Below are 22461 nucleotides of genomic sequence, written 5' to 3'. Positions count from 1 at the left end.
GGAGCCCTTGGTGAATGGGTCTCAGCAAGATGGCGGCAGAGCCTCCACCAGGGGGACTGGCAGCAGCTTGGACATGGAATAGGAAGTGTCCCACCCCCCATGCCTCTGCCTGGCAAGTGACACGAGGCAGGCTCAGTGTCTCGTTGTCTGCCCGCCGCCTTCTAGCTTCCCCACCAGTCTGTCAGACACCAGACACAGCGGAGGAAAATCGGGAAAACACCGTCCAGCAGGCACAGTGGCTCAGCGAGCACTTGCTGTGACTTCAATGTGAAGGGTAGAGGAGGCGGCTCAGGGAGGAGGTCTGAAAGGGAGGAGCAGAAAGCGAGGAGGGCAGGAGCGACACCCAGAGCGCTGGCCCCCACCCACCCACCCCTCCAGCTTGGCTCTCCCCGGCCCCAGGCCCACTGCCTCCCCCTCCCCCGCAGCTTAGCCTGTGTCCTCAGACGCAAGCAACAGAAAGGGGCCCAGAGGCCTCCCTCTGGGGAGTGTCTCTCTGCCAGCTCTCCTGTTGCCCTCAGGGTGGGACTTCAGTACACCATTGTCTCAGAGAGCAGAGAGGTTCCTGGGTGAGAGTTGCGGCTCCTGGCATCTCCTGTCCCTCAGGGAGATGGGGCCAGGGCCGCCAGCCCAAGGGAAGGAACAAAGGTCTTGGTCTTCACTAAGAAGCCCGTGCGGCCCTGGGTCTAGGCTGAGGCCATGCCCTTGGGGGGAGGGGGGGGTGTTGGGAAGACCACCTATGCAGTGAGCCCAGCAACCTTCCTGGCCTGGCTATGGTGGAGGGTGGGGGGCGAAGGTCCGCAGAAAATGACCCAGGTATGCCACCTCCATCGTGGGCTGATTGAGTGCTGAATGACATGGGTCAAAGAGGAGAGAATGTCATGGCAACAGGCCTGCGGATGCTTTTCCCCACAGCTCATGAGGCAGAGATTGAAATAACACAGATAATTGGCTGTAATTATAAAGTAAACTTCAGAGCTTTGGGAGGAGGCCCAAAGTCCTGCTTTGGAAATGGTGGTGCTTCCCTGGGCCAGACAAGGCTTGCGAAGCTTGCCGAGGAAAGCAGCCCCCACCTCTGTCCCCACACCTTCTCCTGGTGGGGGAAGTCATCTTCTGTGACCCCATTGCATCCGACACCCCAACAGGCAGGTATTTTACTCCCATTTTGCAGATGAGGTCACTGGGGTGCAGGACGGTAGGACAATTTCTTCATATCACAGCATGCACCACCATGAAGCAGTGGGGCCTGGACTCGAGCCCAGGTCTGTCTGACCCCGAGGCTTATCCTTTAGCCACCAAACTACCCCTTCCCTCTGGCAGAAGCCCTGGTCCCTGTGTGCTCTGCCTAGTGGCCTGGCTTGTCGGGGACTTGCATGGACAGCTACAGGCCTCCTTGGGACTGGCCCCTGCATTTAAGCAGGCAGCAGGCAAAGCCAGCACCCCTGGCATGATGCTGCAGGTGCTTGTCAGAGGTCCTGGCTGGGTCCGTCCCGACAGCTGGCCTTTCTGCAGCAATGCCGCTTTCTGCGTCCCTGGCACGGGGCAGGCCCCCAGAGCAGTCACGGAGCAGCCGCCTGGCACTGACCACATCCCTGCCTTTCCATGGCCCAGGGGGAGGGATGGAAACCGCCTGCCACCAGCCGGAAGGGGTTGGTCACATCTTTGGAGATCAGGCTGGCTCTGGTCAGCAGCACTTAGGAGTCCTGGCGCAGGCTCTGAGCAGCCCCTGGCAGACGGCTTCAGTAGGGGCCACTTCTAGGCTCTTGGGCAGTCATGACCATCAGCGTTGGGGGTGGAGGTTGGGCTGAGGGAGGCCCGAGCACAGGCTCGGAGCTGAGAGCGGCCCCTTCACTCCATCGCGGTTTATTGAGTTCATTGTGCCAGGTACCTTTAAGGGAGCTGGGAGAATAGCAGCCAATGGGACACAGAAGACCTCTGACCTCAGACACCTGGAATAGGGGAGAAAGACAGTAAGAAAGCTAACCACTGAACTGGGCATTCAGAGAGGAAGTAGAATAGTTCCCAGGAAGACAAAGGGGAGAAAGGAGTAGGAAGAACACGTTTTATGAAGACCACAAGGTGGTAAGATCTTAAAGTCCAGAAGCTGAGAGGCCATGAGAGGGAGCAAAAAGAAAGCGGTGCACACCGAAAACTGGAAAAGGGACCTGTAGGTTCTCGTCAGCCGTGCTGAGAGCTGGCTGTCCGTCCCCGGAGAGTGTGGCACCGAGGAAGACATACAGGCAGGAGAGAGGCCTGGTTCTCACTTAGAAACGTTAGTCTGGAGGGTAGACAGGGCATAGACAGCAGGGCACGGCTCCCTGCCTTTCCGAAACCGTGTGTATTATCGGGTGGAGAGATCCCTGTGCACAGGTATGTCCAGAGACGTTCAAAGTATACTGAACGCTAGTGTGCCAGGCACTGTTCCGAGGGCCTTCCACGGAGACTCTTACTCAACCGTTGCAATCACTTCAGGGTGGCGATTACTATGAGGCCCCTCTCATGGGTGAGGAAGCGCAGGCGCAGAGAGGTTAAGTCACTGGTCCCAAGGCAAGCAGCTATTAGCTAGCAGAGCCAGGAGCCAGGGCGTGTGCCTCAGCTGCCCAACCCTTGAGCTGCTCCCTTTCACCCCTGGCCCTGGTAGAAATCCTGGCCTGGAGGGAGGTCTGCCCTCCCTCTCATTCACCATTCAGCAGGTCCTTGAAACTCGCAACAGGACCGAGAGCGTCCATCCACAGCGACCTGTGTGATTTTCATGCGAGGCAGGCTTGTCCTTGTGCGCTCATGCCGGGCTGAGCCAGAGCAGTGAAATGCAGGTCGGCACATGGGTCACCCCGCTGGAAATGCTCCACCGGTTCTGAGGCCGGCGGGTGAGAGTGTGGACCTCTGAAAGGGTCCCTCGGGCCCAGGCCTGGGCTGCAGGCAGCTTTGGAGTCCAGAGTTGTCATGAAGAGCTTCTACAAAGAGATTCCACGTCTTCTGAGCTCCACCCCTCCCCCAGTGCCCCCCCAAACACACACACAGCTCCGGGGGTCCATCACTCATCCATTTCCCAAGTACCTACTGCTCGCTCACACACAGGCTGCTGTGGGGAGCGGAACAGACTCAGTTCTGCCCCGTTAACCACAGAACCACTCTAAGGATGTCACCACAGGGTCAAACGCTTTGAAGAAAATGTACCTAAAGCTTCAGGTACCTGCCCTGTCCCCCGTGGGTGTGAGAGGTGACATCGGGGAAGGGATGCTTAAGCTGAGATCTGAGTGTCTAGAGCCCTTAACGAGGTGAGGAGGGAGAAGAGGGACTGTACCTGCCCCGGAGAGGAGCAGGAGGCATCTGGGGAGAGTGAGGTCCATGGAGCTGGAAGCAGAGGTCAAGGGGGAGTTTGCTGGAAGAGGAACTGGAGAGGGACACAGGGACTGGGATGTGACTTCGTGTGTTCGTTCGGCCCCGTTGTTTGGGCAGACTCGAGGGAAGGTGCTTTGTATGCCCAGTGAACACGTCCAATCAGTTGGCTTTTTAAGTAAAGATGACCCTCGGCAGTGTGGAGGTGGGCCTCACAACCACTGGGAGGCCCTGAGGACGAAAAACCGAGGTTTTCTAGAGAAGAGGGATTCTGCCTCCCGACTGTAACATAGAAATCCTGCTTGAGTTTCCAGGTTGCGGGCCTGCCCTACTCCACACTGACGTGAGCTGACGCCTTAAATAAATATACTCTCTAGGAGGATAGACGGATAGGCAGATAGATAGACCCTCTAACCGGCAGTGGGATCCAGGGATGGAGTTCAAGCAGGAAGAGGGGCTGATCCCATCAGCACCAGCATGGATCAGAGCCACTGGGACCCAGGGGAACTGGCTCGGTGGGCCCAGATGCTCCGGAAGTGTGTGTCAGGGCACCCATCCTCCAGGGCCCCAAACCTCCCTGGCTCCGATGAGGGTGCCGATGAGATATAAGAGTGTGATAAGCCACTTGCTTGCTGTGTGACCTTGGGCAAGTGTTTTAACATCTCTGAACTTCTGTTTCCTGCACAGTGAAACCCTGCCACGCAAGGGTGTTGTGAGGACTGAGCACCAAGTGGGTGCTTCGTTTATTCAACACGTCCCGTGTGCCAGTCTGCACACAGTTGGGAAGATTCAGCACTGGGCAGTTTTAGACTGGAGCCCTGCCATCGTGGGCCTTAGCCACCCAGCGGAGAAATAATCACAAATAAATGTTAGATGCTGAATGTAGTATGTAGGGTGTGCCTTGAAGGGAGGGGAAGCTCTGAGAGAGTAAACCGAGGACTCAGGCCAGCCTGGAAAGTCAGGGACGGTGTCTCTGAGGAAACACAATGTGTGCAATGCCTCTTTGCCACAGGTCACTCTGCACCTCTCTTTCAGGTACCTGGAAGGAAACCACTTAACGGCTGTGCCCAAGGAGCTGTCCACCCTCCGACACCTGACACTTATGTAAGAAGCCTGGCTTCGGGTGGGAAATTTCATTATCGCTCCTGGGGGAGGCTGGGAAATGTGGAGAGTGAGGGGGGCGGTGCTACAGGCTTTCAGCCTCTCTGCACTGTCCCCCTGGTGGGGCAAGGACAGGCAGCTGGCGGGACCGGGCTGCCCGATGTGCCCAGTCTGGCCCCGTGAGAACCACCAGCAGATGCCCAGTGCCCGGCACTGCTACCCACTGAATCCCCTTCTTCCTCAGCACGGGGAAAGGTGGGCAAGCCCCTGACCTTCCTGGGTCCCAGTTAAACTCCTGAGGCCCCTCAGTCTCCAGTTTCTTGCAAGCCATGGCTGCACTTTGGTTTTCCAAAAACAAAAATGCACACTTCTTCTTCCTCTTTCTTTTGTGGCCCAGAAAATGTTCTCAGTAGATGCTTCAAATTGAGGTTCCTTCAAGCAGTGACTGCTACCAGTTCCAAGTCAGCCAGGACCCAGGAAACCCCCAAAGGAGGAGCAGGGCTGCTGGGCACCAGTGTGGCCCCGGAAGCCGGCAGTTGTGGGCTTCGTCCCTCGAAAGCTTCCCTGCCTCACCAAGAAGGGACCAGAATTGGGGGGAGGGGGGCGGGGAGCCTCTCCACCAGGGGAAAGTAAGAGTTCTTTCAGAATGAAACAGCGTTGCCCTTAGGAAAGAGGGCCACTGAAAAAAAGGTGGAAGAAAGCCACCTGTCACTTTATTCAGCCGGGCTTCCCAGAGAAGCCCGAAACCAGTCTCCAGATGAATATTTCCCAGCCTTGGCCCTATGGACACGAGCAGCCAGATAATTCCTGCCTGTGGGGGTCACTGTGTTCATCGTGGGAGTTTTAGCAGCATCCCTTCCCCTGGTAGTGACAACCAAAAATGTCTCCAAACGTTGCCAAACGCCACAGGGGAGCACAAGTGGAGACCTGCTGCTCCAGAGCACCTTCCGCTCCGGAGCACCTTCTGCTCCAGAGCCACAGTTCTCAGCTTCAGCTGATCTTAGGAGTCACTGAGCAGTTTGTTTGCTCTCTTAAAACCTGATGCCCAGCCCTCGCTAGACCAGGTACACCAGACTACTGGTGTGGAACCCCGGCCTCAGAGGCTGCAGGAGCTCCAGGGGATTCTAATGTGCAGCTGGGGCTGGAAACCACTGCCCCGGGGACTTGTCCCTGCAGAGAAGCTGGAGGTCATCATTGACAGAGGACCACACTCACACCCACTTCATCCCCCTAAGAGACAGTCTGATAAGGGGAATTAAATGAATGCCAGACAGGAGGGTGGGCAGAGGGACAGCGAAAAATTGATCAGGGGAAAAAATGTGATGGAATCAGAAAAGATTATTATCTTATGTGTTATGTTTTGCTGGTCAAATGAATGGGGGATAGACATGGAACGGAATGACTGAATAAATGAATGAGTGGATGGACAGATGATGAACAGTTGCTTGAATGATTGAATAGATATTGAATAAAATGAGCATTTGGAGGCACGGGTACATGGGTGGATGGATGGATGGAACGTGTAAAAGTTGGGAATGACCCCCGTCGCATGCAGCAACAGTAAGTGTGACCCTTCTGTTTCACTTTCCCTAGTGACCTGAGCAACAACAGCATCGGCGTGCTGACCAATCACACCTTCAGCAACATGTCTCACCTCTCCACCCTGTGAGTACAGTGGCGTGCTGGCGTTAGGTGCCCTGTGCCATTCTTTCCCCCATCCCCTCAGGCCCGGGCCCTCTGCTCTAGCAGCCCTCAAAGCTGTGGCTGCCCCTGCATAGGGCAGATCATCGTTGAAAGGAAAGTAAAGTGGGTCAGAAGCCTACTGCCTGGGCAGTTAGACCAGACCTTGTGTCTAGTGACTTCTGAAGAAGGCCCTCCTTGGAACACCTTCTGGGCTTTGTGAATTCCTTCCCCAGTGGAAGGGCCCCCCACACAATTACCCTTTGCCCAGACCCATCCATTTCCTGTTAGCTCTGCGCATGGTGAACACTCAGATTGACGGTAGAGGGAGGGGGTGGCTAAGCTGGTCAAGAAGCCAGCCTGCTGGGAGGAAACTAGGCACAGTGAGCTTCCGGGGGTGCTGGGAGGTGATTCTCTTCCCTCTGTGGTTAGGATGCTTTTGTCGATGTGTTCAAATGGGGAAGATAAGCCTTGGCTTTGACCGGGCTGCAGTGTGGACAGTGCCGCCCTGGGCAGCTGAGATAGGAAGAGCCAACCACTGTGCTCTTTTCCGCAGGATCCTGAGCTACAACCGGCTGCGCTGCATCCCCATCCACGCCTTCAACGGGCTGCGGTCCCTCCGAGTGCTGTGAGTACGAGCCCGTCTACTGTGCTGGGAGCAGCAGGTAGTGCTGAGTGCTCCTTCGATGCCGGACACTCTGCCCCAAACCCACCACCTCCTTATTTTCCCAGCCCATTATTACTACAACAGTGATAACCTGTATGGGGGCTTCTCATGGCCATTGCCTCATTTAAACTTCTGCAACAGTGTTGTGAGGTGGAGGGCCATATGCCCATGTCTGAGATGGGGAAACTGAGGCCTGGATTGGTGAAGTAACTGGCCCATGGTCCAGCAGTCAGGGGGTAGCAGGACCCAGCCTTCAGCCTCAGAGCCCTGGGAGCCTTCCCAGCACCCAGCAGCAGTCAGCAAACAGCACCCAGCAAGCTGGTCCATTCCAGAGCCTCCAGGCCGGTGTGATTTATAGAGGCCCACAAAACACTGGTGTCAGCGATAGCTCCGCCACATGTCATCTGTGCTGTTATTAAAAATCAATTCTCTGGGGACAGCGGAGCGCCCGCCCTGACAGTATGCCATCTGTTATTGTCACTTATTTATTATCCACCTTCTCTGGGGACTCGAAATGGAAACATCAGCAGAACCGTTTCCCTGTTTCCTGTTGGACACAACGGGACGTGGGCTCATCTCGTCAGCCAGGGCTGAGGCTGGACCCGCTCCCCCACCCACCTCCCACCATCCCTCCCCCCAATCCCAGCCTGTTGGCTCCCATTGCCTCTTCCAGTTCCGTGCGTGGGTGTGCCACCAGGGCATGTGGCCAGCCAACTCTAACGGGATCTCTGTGCATGTGTTCATAACGAGGGTAGTTCTGGGTGGGGCAATGCAACAGGTACAAGGCAGAAGGAGAACGCTTGCCTGTCCATCTTCTGTCCACCAGGGCGGGGGTGTGGTGGACATCCCCCTGCGCTCTCCTTCCTCAGCACACAGTGCGTCCCACCCCAGAACCTCCACAATCACCAGTTCATCGGATGCACGTGAACGTGCCACACACTGGGCCTGCTTCTTGAATTCACAACCAGTAGGGCTTGAGCATTGTGATTTTTATTTTTATTTTTTAAGATTTTATTTACTTTTAGGGAGAGGGGAAGGGAGAGTGAAAGAGAGAGGGAAACATCAATGTGTGGGTGCCTCTCATACGCCCCCTACTGGGGACCTGGCCCAAAACCCAGGCATGTGCCCTGACTGGGAATCGAACCTGCGACCCTTTGGTTCATGGGCCAGTGCTCAATCCACTGAGCCACACCAGCCCAGGCAGCATTGTGACTTTAGCGTCGTGGAATAGTGTAGCTGAAAGGGATCTCAGGCCCTCATTCTGAGCATCTGCCTCAGTGGAGAGCAACCATTTTCTTCATGAGGGCCAATCCTGGAAAAATCAAAATGTTCATAGGCTACATTTCTTTTACGATATTTGTATCTTTTCTCCCAGTAACTGCACACCTAGGAATTTATGCTCGAGAATAATGCAAAATGAGGGAAAGTCTCTGTGCATTAAGATCGTGGCCACACTGTTATATTCCACCTAAATTTTAAATACGGGCTACAAGGGCCTCAGCGGGGAAGTGCTGAAGGCAAGCCCAACGCAGCCGCTCGGTGAGGTACGATCACGGTACGAAGAACCACACAGCGGTGTGGGGAAGTGCTTACCGCAGAGCGCTACGTGGAAGAACGTGCGTTACGATGGTGACTCGTAAACATTTATATGGGTGAAGGACTACAGGGAACGTGGAAAGTGAAAAAAGTCATTACGGCTCACTGTTCGTGCTGTCGTTTCTGGGCGAAATGAAGGCAGAGCTGAGGATGGCGACAGTAACAGATTTACCATTGAGGGAGTGAGGGCAAAGAGATAGGTTTGGGGTGTTGTTTTTTTTTTTTTTTTGAAATCAGCAGTTGCAATGTTTGCAACTACATTTAAGCATTTGTATATTTTCTCATTTCTAAAGGGTTTCCTTCTTTTGATTAAAATTTCAGAAATAACCAGAGACCCAGGGATGCTGGCAGTTTGGGGTGGGGCAAGAGAGTGGGCCTCAAGATTCAGCCACAGACAAAGGTCAAAAAGTGCTTGGCAAAGCAGAAGAGGCCCGGTGCGCGAGCATGTGTGTGTGTGTGTGTGTGCATGTGCGTGCACGTGTGTGTGTGTGTGTGTGTGTGTGTCGGTGGGGAATTTGAGTGCATCTCAGAGATGCGATAGGGTGGTAGTTGGTAGTCAGGGGCCCCCGAGGACAAGCACTGTGTGAAAATAGCTTCTCCTACTTAGCCCCTAATCTAAAAGTGGCTAGATGAGAACATTCTCATGGACATTCTCATTCTTCTTCAGGGCTCCGCCTGTTCCCTGATCTTTGCCCCACTCCAAGTCACGTGCCTTGTGTGTGGTTGGTCCCAACTGCCACTCCCAGCCCCAGCCTCAGGGGAGCCACCTGGAATCACTTAGCCATGGGAAGGCTAATCGGCATGTGCTCCTGAGGGAGTGACTGGGTTACCATCCATCATCATCAGCATTTTTAGCTCCTGGTCCCTGAAGTGAGATTGCATTTGCTGTTTATGCACATGGGGCTGTTCATCGGGCCCTAGGGACCGCAGAGATCCTCCCTACAGCATCCCCGTGAAGGGCTCCGTTTGCCCTTTGCTTGATTTCCTTCAGAGACCAAGAGCTCACTCCATCTCAGACAGCCCCATCCCATGTCCGACCAGCTGTTGAACACAGGATAATTCTCGGGAGCCCAAGGGAGACTCCCTGAGACCTGGAAACCATGGTCCTGGTTTGGCCATTAGTGCCCCCATTCCACCTCCTTCCCCAGCAGACATTATCCTCTATTTGTACTGCCACCCATTTCAGGCTCTGCCTGAAGATTGGAGGGACATGGCCTCTTTAAAAATCAAGCGTTGCCTGCTTGTCCAGGGAGGCCTCGGATGAGAATGAAAGAGTGGGTGGAATGAAAGGAGAGCAAGGTGAGGGGCACAGGGTCAGGCTGCCCAAACGCAGGGTGTGCTCTCCCCACCTGGGGTCCCGTCACAGGCTCGCAGCTGCCTCTGAGGCCTACAGGCTGCACACCTGCAGGCTTCCACGGCACATGGGTGATGCGCAGAGGAGGCTGGCCCTAGAACATGTCCACAAAGGTAGGGGGCGCGGCAACGCTGACAACAATCAGAGCCGCCGTGAGCGAGGGCTCCTGGCGTGTGGCCGGAGTGGAGCCCTGCACGGTTGGAACCACTGGCATCCTACCTTTAATCCTCACCACTGGCGTATGAAGCACAGCAGCAAGTAGACGTCTCCCCCACCACGGGGAAGGAGAATCAGGCCAGACCACCTTCAGCACAGAGAGAATTACCCGCAGGGTAATGGAAAACGTCAGCCACAGACCTTGGGCTTTAGGGCTGGGTGCGGGTGCCCCAATGTCACTGTCAGAGAAGCCTCTCTCGCCGCCTCTGTCCCCATAGTCCCAGACCAAGCCCCAGAAATGTCTCCGCTGGCCCACGTAGGTCACAAAATCAACCTCAAACCAGTCACTGTGCCTGCCACTGGGCAGGCCGGGGCTGTAGCTCCGCCCATGAGGCCAAACCCCTCAGACTGAGCGGGTGGGGAGTGGACCCCCCAGGAACATGGAAGAGCTGTTACAGAAACAGGGAGAGTGCAGCCAAGTCACCCACAGCCCCCAACGGATAACCACGGCACGTAAATACTAAGAGTGACTCCACATTACAGATGGAAAAACTGAAGCCAGAAAGATGGTCTCGTCTCACGCAGCCAGTCCTTAACCCTCGCTGCCTGGGAGGGCCCAGCCTGCTCAGAAGAGGATCTACCCACCCGGACCCACACGCAGAATGAGGACGGTCCCTGGCATCCAGTGCATGCATGGCGTGCTTGGGGTTTCAGGCAGCTGGGAGCTGACACGGGACGGCCGTGTCCTCCCCATGCTCTGATGTAGCCATGTCAGCATCCCAGAAGCCCCAAGTTTGCCTTTAACACCCCCTAAGAGCCAGGAAGGAAAATGGAGCCCCAGGCCCCTGAGGTTGAGTCTTTGGGAGCTCAGCCCCTGGGAGGTGGGAGGGAGACGGGGCCGGGAGAAGGGCAGAGCGCTAAGTGCTTCTGGGAGGGCACATTTGTCCCACTTCCCTGCATCCTGCAGGATGGTGGTTAGACATGCAAGAGCCCCTCTTTGGGGACCACTCCAGGAGCGGGAACCTGCAGTGTAGGCAGGTTTCTGTAGTGTTGTTGTCCTAGTAAATCATGGCCCCGTTACTCTGCAGTTTTCAGAGACCTCAGCAGCTCCAAGCATGATAAACGGGAACGTGACTTGCAGGAGCTACGGTACCAAAGCTGCCTTTGGTCATTTGGTGTTTTTGAACCAGGGCTTCGTGTCTCTCCAGGGGCCCAGGCCTCATTCAGACATGATTAACAGAGGTTCTGGGTGCATTTGCCAGAGAGCGAAGCAGCTATGAAGTCTTCCGAGTTAATAGCAGGCAGGGGCCGGTGCAATTCATAAATAACCACATGAATTAGACTCGATGATACTGATAATGTGCTGTGAAGTGTGAGATGCTACCTGAACACTCTGGGGAACTGCTCACGTTCTTCCTGCTCTTCCTGCTCTCCTGGAGGGGGAAGGGGGCGTGGCTTCGGGTGAAGAGGATAACAAGATGACAACCTAAGGCAACTAAACATGGTTCAGAGGACCATGAACATCAGCATCTCCCCGAAGCTTGTTAGAAACACAGCCTCTTAGCCCCCCACCTCCAAGCCCTGTCTCATTCTCTGGGAACGGGGCCCAGAAATCTGCACACGGATGAGCTGCCACACTTGGCCTGTTCCGGAGCCTCTGTTCCAGCTAAAGGCCGGGGTCAGCTAACATCAGTGATGGGGAAACAAGAGCAGAATTCTGCATCTTACCCTGTTTACACCCCCAGATGTAAAGGGGGGATGCTAGTCCCCCCTTCATTTCACTAGGCCTCCCTCCATAGCTCGGGGTCTGTGCCCAGCAGTTACTCAAGATGCCTCAGAGTGCCTATGAGTTTCATTTCACAGGCCAGACCCCAAGGGAGCCATCAGCCTGGGGACTTGGGGTGCGCCGTCGATGCTTACTCCCTCAGTGAGGGTACAACTTAGGAATTAGGGATTTGCTTGTGAGGTTGCTTGAGCAGTGACGCCACGTTTGTTCAGTTCGTTCCCTGACCTGTTCTCCAGGTGTTTACGGAAAGCTCAGTGTATGCCAACCCCCTGCAGGTGTGAATAGCTCCTAGCTACTGCAGCACAGGGCGCAGAGGGGTGTGATTAACACTGAGCAGGTCGCCTGGCCCCTGGGACGTACCATTAGAAACCACACGTAGATGCACACAAGTGCCAGACCCCTACATGTGTGTGGTGGACCCTAACCCCATTCCCATTAGGATGAGGGTCAGGCTCCCAAGCAGTTCCCACTGGAGCCGAGGGCCCACCTTCCTCTCTCCCCTGAGCTGGGATGATAGCATTTCTCAGTCCCCACAGATCTCTCAAGAGAATAAAAAGGGAACCAGTTTCCTGATCTGTACCAGTCAGCCTTCAAGGCCCACTCACGAATACCAATCCAGGTTAACCGTTTAGCACTTAGAAAAGGACCAGCTCTGCGTGGATTCACGCACCCACACCCGCCTTCTGAGGCCAGTCTTTATACTTCCGTTCCGTATTACAATAGGAAGCTGAGGCACAGAGAGGGCAGTGACTGCCCACAGTCACACAGCTGGTCAGGGGCAGAATCAGGGTCTGAACGGAGGCACCCTGGCCCCAGAGCTTACAGTCTCAACCACAGTTCTTCACATTATCTCTGAGAGTAGACAGACACCTCTCCACCTTTCAGGTGCAAAAGTGGAGGCCCAGAAAGTAAAGTAACTTACCACATGTTCCGCAGCCAAAGGGACTGGTTCCATCCCAGTCTGTTCTATTCAAAAGCCCATCCTCTCCTTTCCCAAACCCTCTACCCATGATGTCCCGGTGCTGAGCTGGGCGTGGAAACATCCACACTCCGGCCACAAGGACGTGCACCTGCGGGTGCTGGCAGGGGGCTCCGAGGGAGACTCCAGGGGCTGCTGGGCCAGCCTGGGACACCAGGGGAGTGGAGTTCAGATCTCTTCTGGCTGTTAACCTTGCGTCTGTGCTTCTACCTCAGAACCCTCCATGGCAACGACATTTCCAGTGTTCCCGAAGGCTCCTTCCACGACCTGACGTCCCTTTCCCACCTGTAAGTAGCCATGTCTCTCTGGGCAGTGTGCGCCCACTCAACACGGCACAGCGTTAGAGGGCCCAGCTCACGGTGGCCCTGTTCACATCCCGGGGCTGTTCTTTCTGTCGCGGGGAGTGTCCTTATCGGTGGCCCACATGGTGCACATTGCGTGTTCTCTGCAGCAGCTGCCTGCAAAGGCTTCATCCATTGTGTGAACAACCTAAATCTGAATTCAGCTGGAACTGAGATCAAACTCCCACTAGGCGCTCCACACTTCAGATGAATTCTCTCACTTATTTCTTCCAGCAACGGGCCCTCGTCTCCCCTTATTACACACGATGAAACCGAAACAGACGGGCTAAAAACCTGTCCCAGGAGTGCCCAGCTCGTGGTCACCGGGCTCTGGTTCACAGCCAGGTTTGCCTGGGCTGCAGAGCACACAGGCTCGACCTCTGCCCCCTGCCCCCACACACAGGGGAAGCGGAGGCCCCTCGCTCCTCGTCACTGCATGTCTCTGCCAGGGAACGTGTTTGAGTTTGCAACCTACTCCACGTATGTCTCGTTAGTTTCACATCGCACGCACATACGGACAGGTGTGCTCGTTGTAAAACATTTAAAACAGAAACGTTAAAGGATATGACAAAAAGAGAGCAGAAGTTCTAGTGTCTTCCACCTTTGGAGATGTCTGCTTGGGGCAGCGCCACACCTGCCCCGCAGCTTCTGGCTGAGTGGGCAGGGGAGGAAACGCTTGCTTCGCCTCTCAGGTGCTGGCTGGCCCACCCGTTGAACTGGCGTAAGACAGGTTAAGAGGAGAAAGGCATACAAATGTAGTTCATAATTTTCCGTGCCCAGGGGGATCTTCAAAAGGAAAGTGAAGACCCGAAAAAGCCATTGGGCCCAACGCTTAGACACCTTTGACACCAGAAATGATACATCGGGGGGCTTTGGGAAGATAGAGGGGCTTGGGCTGGGGGCACAAATTGTGGGACAGTGACTAGGAAATACGTGGGGGAAGCTTACTGGAAGGTCAGGGTCATTTCAGTGGGTCTGCTGGTGCAGAGACTCCCGGTCCCCGGGGCAGGGAGGCACCTTTCTCGGGAAAGGGGGCTGCTTTTAGGTAGAAAGGGGGACATCAGAGAGCCCTTCCTGCATCCGCTGTTTCTCCAGTGCCTGCAGTTCAAAATTACCAATATCCCAGAGTGGCTTCTAGGGGGGTGGTGTGTTCCGAGCCCCTTCAGCGTGGCTGGACATCACATCCTTCTCTGCAGAGTATGTCCTCCGGCGGGCCCTCCAGTGGGGCGGGAGAGCCAGGTAATGAGATGAGAGGCCCCGGAAGCTTCCTAGAGGCTCCTGGATTGAGACTGAGTTCAGGGTTGTCTTACTGGGATGGGTGAGAACAAAGCCTCAGAAGTGGGAAGGGCTTGGGGGGTTGAAACATCTCCAGGGATCACAGGTACAGTTGGGAGTCCACTAGTCCTCAGGCCAAACACCGCTAATCTAGGCAAAGTCCAAAAATTCTGCTTTTCCAAAAGGCCAAGGACACAGAGCCTATGGGCCAAGCAGGCAGGGGGGCCCTGACATCCTGCTCTGCCCCCCAGGGCCCTGGGAACCAACCCGCTGCACTGTGACTGCAGCCTGCGCTGGCTGTCGGAGTGGGTGAAGGCGGGCTTCAAGGAGCCTGGCATTGCCCGCTGCAGCAGCCCCGAGCCCATGGCCGACAGGCTCCTGCTCACCACCCCCACCCACCGGTTCCAGTGCAAAGGTAGGTGCTGCTGCCTGCCCCCCCCCACGCCCCTCCCGGGGCCTACCCTGCCCCCAACCTGTAGAGCCGGCCATCTCAACAGACGGCACCCCTAAAACCGTTGCCCTGTCTGTTCCATGGGTCACACACACAGACTGGGGCTGAAATTGATGTGGACCTTTGTCACTCCCTCCCCAAGTCCCTCTGCTGGCATGTCCCCCCGCCCCGCCAACCCTCCAACCTCGTTCTCTGCGTACTTTCGCATAATTGAGAAATTCTTTCAGCTGCATTTTTTTAACCTAACATCCCTAAAGCACATGAATTTTCCCAGCAAACTTGGCCTGTGTGATTTTGATCGACCGCATCACTCTGAGAACAAACTACGACTAGGTTCTTCCTATGTGGCAGGCATTGTGTTAAGCACTTTTTCAGGTGTTTTCATTAAATTTACACTTTCTATGCATTAATTTATTTTCTTCTCCAGCACCTCTGTGGGGTACATACTAGAACCACCCTCATTTTTAAAAATGGAAAAACTAAGGCTGACCAAGGCTAAATGATTTCTCAAGGCCACGGTCAGCAGGACTCGTCTTTCAGACTCGACGGCGCAAAAGCTTGCGTACCAGGCTGTGATGTCCCACCACGGCCTCTCTGACCAGTTCCTCTTGAACGTACAGAGCGCTTGCAGTATTGTCCTTGCCGCTGATGCATGAAGGTCTTTATGTACAATTGTGCCCTTAGAGGAGGTTCAGAGAACAGAACTCACTGGGCCAGAGTACAGGACGGTGTTCGAAGTCTTCGCGCGTGTTGCCGAACCCATCTCCGGAGAGGGCTGCAAGCAGCTCGCCCCCCGCAGCACCCCTTGAGTGCATTTTCACCACTCTGGCGTTATCTTATCTCATTTCGTAACCATTGCTAATTCAATAGGCGGTGAAAAATATCTCTTTATATTTTTGTCCATCTTTGATTATTGGGGAAACTGATTTTTTTTTCAAAACTTTACTTTCCATATGTATTGCACACCTCTTAGAGCCTTAATATTTGTGTTTGTTTTCTATAGATATACTTTAATTACCCCCTAAAATGTCATTGTTTACTTGGGACAGACAGTCTCCCTGTTCCAGTGTGAAGCCAGGGTTGAGCCCTGGGTACAGCCTCTCAACGGGCCGTTCTGTTCCCCCAGCTGAAAAACGGTCACACACACACTGGCTCAAACCTAGCCCAGTCTCCAAATTGATGACTGTTGTCTCAGGGTCATTTAAAGTCCTAACATTAGCCCTGGCTGGTGTGACTCAGTGGATTGATCGCTGGCCTGCCAACCAAAGGGTCGCCGGTTCAATTCCCAGTCAGGGCACATGCCTGGGTTGCAGGTCAGGTCCCCAGTAGGGGGCGTGTGAGAGGCAACCACACATGGATATTTCTCTCCCTCCCTCCGCCCCTCCCTTCCCCCTCTCTAAAAATAAATAAATAGAAATCTTTAATACAAAGCAAAGAGTCCTAACATTGAGTGGGGCCTGTTTATGAGACCAGCACGCAGGTGGAGCTGTCGTGGATGCAGAGTGTCCCCGAGCACAGTGTGAGCACAGTCCGCCGTCCACTGTCAGCACCCCTGCAGTCCTCTGGGACTGTTTCTTACTCCCCCGCCAGCAAGGGCTCTGCAAGCAGGACCTCTTGGGCCCAGACACTGTGTCCTTCGCTTGGCACAGACTGGTCCATGGCGGGGCCGGGGTTGGGGGGGCGGGGAGCTGAGAAGTGTGAGGTCCCCATGGCGCCGCCTAGGCCCAGAGCTTCCAGGACAAAAAAAGATACACAAGGGTGTTTCTAATTACAGTACATTGTTTGCAGATTAGCACCAAAATCGGATCAGGCTAATTACAGTAATTGATTTGACTGCAGAATGCCTCTGTAGCTGTCCCACCGCAAATCCCACCCCGGACAGTGGCAGAATGCAGGGGACTCTGGCTGGACTGCATGTACTGGCTGGAGAGGGCCAGCCTCCCGCTGCGCAGGGAGATGGGGAGGGGCTGGCAGCTGTCTGAGGAGGGGGCCGAGCTGCGGGGGAGGGAGGGTGACAGCCCTTTTGGGGACCTGCCACCAACGCTCAGTGGTTTTGCGATGCAGGGCCAGTGGACATCAACATTGTGGCCAAGTGCAACGCCTGCCTCTCCAGCCCATGCAAGAACAACGGGACATGCAGCCAGGACCCTGTGGAGCTCTACCGCTGTGCCTGCCCCTATGGCTACAAGGTAAGACATTCGCAGCCCAAGGAGGGGCCCTGTGCCTCCAAGGGCAGCCTGGTCCCCCTTCCCCTGCCATGGAATGGCCTGTGCCAAGCTAAGGAGGGCTCCACTTCCCAGGTGAACCCAACGTGGCATTTGCCAGTAATATTCCTATTCTACTGGGCCTCGGGCTGTTGAAAAGGCTTAACTCTGTGTCTCCAAGCTTGTAAGCAGAAGGGGTAGGATAGGACCCAGGACTATATGACTTCAGAGACCTGCCTTTGCCCTGGAAGTTTTCCTGGTTAGCTGGCCCCTCAGGCTCCCTCCTTGGGGTCAGCAAAGCTCTTCCCCGGGACCCTCCCAGAGTCCAGCCTCCTGGGGCACCCATTCCCCTGTACTAGACAAGCTGAGAGTTTCAGGACCGCCTGTGCCCGAAGGGTGTGCAGCCCTGGCACAGGCTGAGAGGGCGGGAGCCGGCCTCCCTGGGGACTGGTGTGTGCAGAGACCAGCTGAGGGGCAGGCCCACTCTGGGGAACAGGCTCCCAGGTGGTGTTCTCAGCGGAGCTGTGCCTGCAGCCGACAGTGTCAGAGTGCCACCTACGGGCCGGACAGCAGAGCCAAAGCATTCCCTGGGACTCCAGCCAGCCAGCCAGCCAGCCAGCCAGCCAGCCAGCCAGCCAGTCCTTCCCCTGCGGCCGCCCCCAGGGCCTCCCACTCACTGGTGTCGCAGACCCATGCATCCCCGGCACATACACACACATGCACATGCACACACAACACGCACACACAGACAACTACTGCAGGGGCAGAGCAGGCATTCAGCAGGCATCAATTCCTCAGACTGCCTTGCATCAATTCAGTGGAGAAAACTCAGGTGTGGAGTGACGGAGTGAGGCCTCTGTCACTCACTAGCTGTGTGGCAGCTGCCAGCGGCTTCATCTGAACCTCCCCATCGGTACACTAGGGCCCGCCTCACAGGTTTGCTGTGAGAATAAAACCTGCAGTAACTGTGGACAGTACCTGGTGTGCAGGAAGCACTCAATAAGCTGGCACATGCTACCTTTTACCTTAAGCCTTGCACACTGGCCCCTAACACCAGGTGCAGTAACAGGTGGCAGTTGTTGGCTTCACCAGGGATTCTCAGTCTATGACAACCTGAATTGTCAAAGACCACCAGCTGCCCCTCTAGACCTGTGACATCCACCACTGTAACCCCCAACCCCATACGTGTGTAGCTACTGTTGTCGCATCGATGTGGGCCAGGCACCGAACCGGTCCTGGTGCACTGGTTCCCTCCTCTAATTTTTATAATCACCTTAAGAGGTGGGTGGTGTCGTCTGAAAATGAAGACGAACCACTTCGCATCCTGAGCCTTGCTTCCTTCTCTTTCACACTGGCCTGAGTCTGAAAGTGGTGGAGCCAGGTCTGAAGGTGCAGGCTTCTTCCAGCCGCACCTGGGACACTGTGAAGCTGGCCTGGCCCTCAGCGTCAGGGCAGGAGCACCCCCAGGGGGCCTCTACTGGGCGCGCCACGTGTTTGCACTTTGCTCGCTGGATTCTGAACATCCTGTAGATTTCAGGTGAATTTGAACCGAGGTTTTGACCTTTAGGAAGCTGTTGGGGCCAGGCAGGTCGGGGATCAAATATGATGATGGTAATGATGCTGACGGTGGTGGTGACAATGGTGACTACGACAACAGCCAAATTAGCAGCCCGAATTTTTTTTAAGTGCCTGCTATGCACTGACAGCGCATCACACAAGGCACACACATTATCTTGCACACTCCTCATCAAAGCCCTGGGAGGCAGGTCCTAAAGTGACCGCCATTCTACCATTGAGAAAACTGGGGACAGTAGGTGAGGGAGTTGGGATTCAAAGCTCCAAGCTGACCAATTCCAGAAACCACGCTCTCAGCCTCTATATTCACTGACCATTGGCAAGCTCCGTGAGTGCCAGGGGTGAGGGTCTGAATTTCCAGGACAGGGCAAAATAGGGTGCGGGTCGGGAAGGATGCCAAGCAGGGCGCCCTGGAGCCTGCTCCCAGCTGACTGTGCCACCTTGAGCGGCCCCGCTCTCCTGGCCACAGGCTCCTCACCTGTGAAATGCGGCAGGTTGGACCCAAGGGCTCTTTCCATTGTGGGTCCCATGGCCACCCGTCCTGGGCTTGTGCCCCCGCCTGCCTTTCTTCTGGGCGTGGAGCTCACCCAAGCAGTGACTGAGGTGGCTCCGGGTGAGACAACAGCCACCAGACACCCACAAAGCCAAGCTCACAGTTCAGGCGTTTATCTATTTCCAGATATCATAGTTTTTCCATTGACTGGCTGGGTGGCTGTGGGAAGACACAATGCTACAAAAAAAAAAAAAAAAAAATGCCCAGCAGCCACTGCTTCCTGTTTCCTGGCAGCTGCTGCTCTGGACGGCAGGGCCAGCCTCGGAGAAGCAGCAAGCACATTATCGCACGCAGACCTCTTAATCATCACCCTCTGAAATAAGTCGTATTAGCCTCTTTTGATAGATGAGGAACCTGAGGTTCAGAAAATCAAGTAACTTACCCAGGCTCCCACATCCGGGAGCCAGGTGCCAACCCAGAACCCAGCTCTCTGCTGCCGGAAAGCCTGTGCCCACCACCCACTGCACTCGATCCCCACCCCCCGCCCCGCCCACCTGCAAATGGGAATAACCGTACTCACCTGCAGAGCTCTTGCAAGGGTTACAGTGACCACACCTGTGCCGGGATGCAGCAGGCCCTCACACGCGGTATTACTTTACCACCATTCCGCGGCATGGGGAAATGAGATACTCAGTTTGGCTGATTCTTTTTCAGCCGGTTTAACTTCGTGCACGTATGTGCTCAGTGTCTCAGAGCAACACCCCTCGCACCTTCCTGTGCACAGGCGTCACCGGAGGGTCTCACTGAAATGCAGGTCCTGGGTTCGTTCGGACCTGGTATCAGGCCAGGCTTGTGTGTGTTTAGTAGGCTCCCAGGGCGGGGGGTGGGGGGGGCCTGCGGCTGGTCCGAGGACCACGCTTTGAATGGCATGGTCTCAGAGCACCCTCCCTGGCCCCATCTCCGAAAGGGGTTTCCAGTGGGAGAAGCTGGTCCTGGGCCCAGCCATGTCCTTCACACACACACACACACACACACACACACACACACACACACACACACACACACACAGGGGTGAGTGGGGTGGATGGAGCATCACAGAGCTGGTGGGCTGGAGCGAAGTGAGGCTGAAGGCAGCTGAACCAGGCTAGTTAGCCAAGCACCAGCAATGGCGATTGTTTCCCAAGGACATGTAGGACAGGAACCCCCGCTCCAGGCTGGACCGCCCTGTCCTCACGTGCGAGGCTCCGCCTCCTGGACTTCTGCGCCCGGCCCCATCCCCAGAGGAGGATCCCACCTGGAGTCCCTGGTACTTGAAAGTTCCCGGAGCATCAAGGCTGGCTGGCCCAAACAGGGGCTAGGGAGTCCCTACTGTGGCTGCTCAGGGTTCTCCAGTCCGGACCTTCATGGCCTATTCATTCTCTCACACACATACACACACACACACACACGAGCTAATCAGCACCCACCAGAGACCTGCAGTCTTTTAATCACCCACAGTCAGCCCTGCCTCTGACCCCAATCATCATCATCATCATCGTCGTCATCATCATCGTCGTGTCGTCATCAGAGTGGCTCTTACTTATGGAGTGGCCATGACACGCCAGGTGCCTGACACACGTGCGATTTCTAATCATCTGTCAAGTGCACAGGGTGCCTATAATCAGTCCCCCCTTATAGGTGACGAAAACAGGACTCAGCACTAGTCATTCCTCGAGGCACACGGCGGCTGGACTGGAACGAGCTCCCCGCTCTGCCTGACTCCAGAGCCCGAGCCCGAGCAGGGAAGGAAGAGGTGCCCAGTGGGGGCTTGGGACTGGATGTCCGCTCCCGGCGATCTCGGACACGTCCTTTCACTCTCTGAGTCGGCCTCCCCGGTCTGGGAAAGTAGGGGTCGTGACAGTCGCACTCGCCTGCAGGTTGTTGTGCATGCCACGTGTGACTGTGATGATAAAACCCTGGGCACGAGGCCCGGGGTGGAAACTGTGCTCAGTACACCTGAGTGAGAATGAGGACTGTCGTTTCCACCCCGCTGGCACTTCCCAGAAGCGTTCCCGTGTTGTCTGGTTTAGGGTAAACCCAGGTCCCCCACCCCACCTCCAGTCCCCACCCCTCCCAGAAACCCCTGACTGGCCCTTTAAATGCGACGGGGCAGGGCGGGGGGTGGGGGGCAGGGGCAGACAGCACTGGGCTGCTGAGACAGTAGGAAGCAGGCAGTCCACAGCATAGTCCTGAGCCCAGTTGGCAGCGACACCCCACCAGGAAGCCCAGTGCGCTCTGTCAGAGGCCCTGGCGGCAGCAGAGGGAAAGAGGATTTTTCTCAGGCAGATGGTGAGCAGGTGGTGTGGCAGTGGAAGAGCTCCCGGGGTGGGAGGGCCCACGGCCCAGAAACAACACTGCAGAGGCCTCTCTGGGGCCCATAGGTCCTCCCAGGTGTAGTTTGCCAGGACTGGGGCATGGCACTGGTCCCTGGGGGACAGGGGAGAAGCTGGAACCCCGGGGGCCAAGCTTTGGGCCGCTCCCTGGGATGCTGGGGTCTGTGCCGCAGCCTGCTTGGCCCCCTCCTCAGGGCCCGCATCCTCGCTGTCCCTTCTACTGCACGGTTGGCTCTTTCCCAGCTCAAACGTCCCCTTCGGAGGAGCCTGCTCCAAAGAATCCCCCCACCCCAAACTCTCTCACACAGGGCTTCTGAAGCTGGCCTAACATTAGAATCACCTGCAGGACTTGAGCATAAATACCAACACCTGGTATTGGTGCATCCAGACCAATCAAAGATAAATCTCAGGGGAGGGGGGCGTGTCACCTAATGAGGTCGAGGTCTCTTGGCCATGCCCAACTAGTGGGCTATATTTAAGCCTCAGTGAGGCTGCTAACAATAACATCTCTGAGCATGTGTAGCGTCTCTACTCTGTGCTAGAAGTGTTCCATAATGTTAAGCACTTTCTTACAGGAAAGGTCTAGTTTAATTCTCGTAACAACACTATGAGCCAGGCTTACAGAGGTTAAAAGGCTTGTACAAGGGCAAGTCAGCCAACCAGGAAGAGGTGAGGCCAGGTGTCCTGTACCCAAGCCTGTGCTCTTGCCCTGTGGTGTGGAATAGAGGGAACAGCATGAATTCTGGGAGCCCAGACTCCTGAACTCCCCGCATTCCTCCGCTTCTCACTACGGGTGCCTGTCTCCAAGTCACACTGCAGGCTTGTCCCAGGGCCTCCCGCCATCTCCCCAGCCTCATCCCAGAGGCACTGGGAACTCCCGAGGGTCCTGGGTCCTGGCAGCCCCTGACCACCTCCCTGCCTGGGTGCTTCTTCCTCTTCCGCTCAGGGCAAAGACTGCACCACGCCCATCAACACCTGCATCCAGAACCCCTGTCAGCATGGAGGCACCTGCCACCTGAGCGAGAGCCACAAGGATGGGTTCAGGTAACCGCTGGCCCTTGGGCTCTCCCTCCCCCAGGGCTTCGGGGGCGGGCT

At 55.8% G+C, this 22461-nt stretch overlaps 1 protein-coding gene across 1 annotated transcript in view; it reads left to right on the top strand.

The window, feature by feature from the left end:
- Positions 1–22461, top strand: part of SLIT3 (slit guidance ligand 3) — a 509645-nt gene that overhangs the window by 473852 nt on the left and 13332 nt on the right. Inside the window, exons 21-27 of the mRNA XM_053927422.1 lie at positions 4372–4440; positions 6031–6102; positions 6674–6745; positions 12871–12942; positions 14523–14686; positions 16787–16911; positions 22313–22410. Of these exons, the coding sequence (XP_053783397.1) occupies positions 4372–4440; positions 6031–6102; positions 6674–6745; positions 12871–12942; positions 14523–14686; positions 16787–16911; positions 22313–22410 (672 nt within the window). The remainder of the gene's footprint in view (positions 1–4371; positions 4441–6030; positions 6103–6673; positions 6746–12870; positions 12943–14522; positions 14687–16786; positions 16912–22312; positions 22411–22461) is intronic.

Source organism: Desmodus rotundus, chromosome 6 (assembly GCF_022682495.2).
Source record: "Desmodus rotundus isolate HL8 chromosome 6, HLdesRot8A.1, whole genome shotgun sequence".
Taxonomy (NCBI): domain Eukaryota; kingdom Metazoa; phylum Chordata; class Mammalia; order Chiroptera; family Phyllostomidae; genus Desmodus; species Desmodus rotundus.
This window is presented reverse-complemented; position numbering and strand designations above follow the sequence as displayed.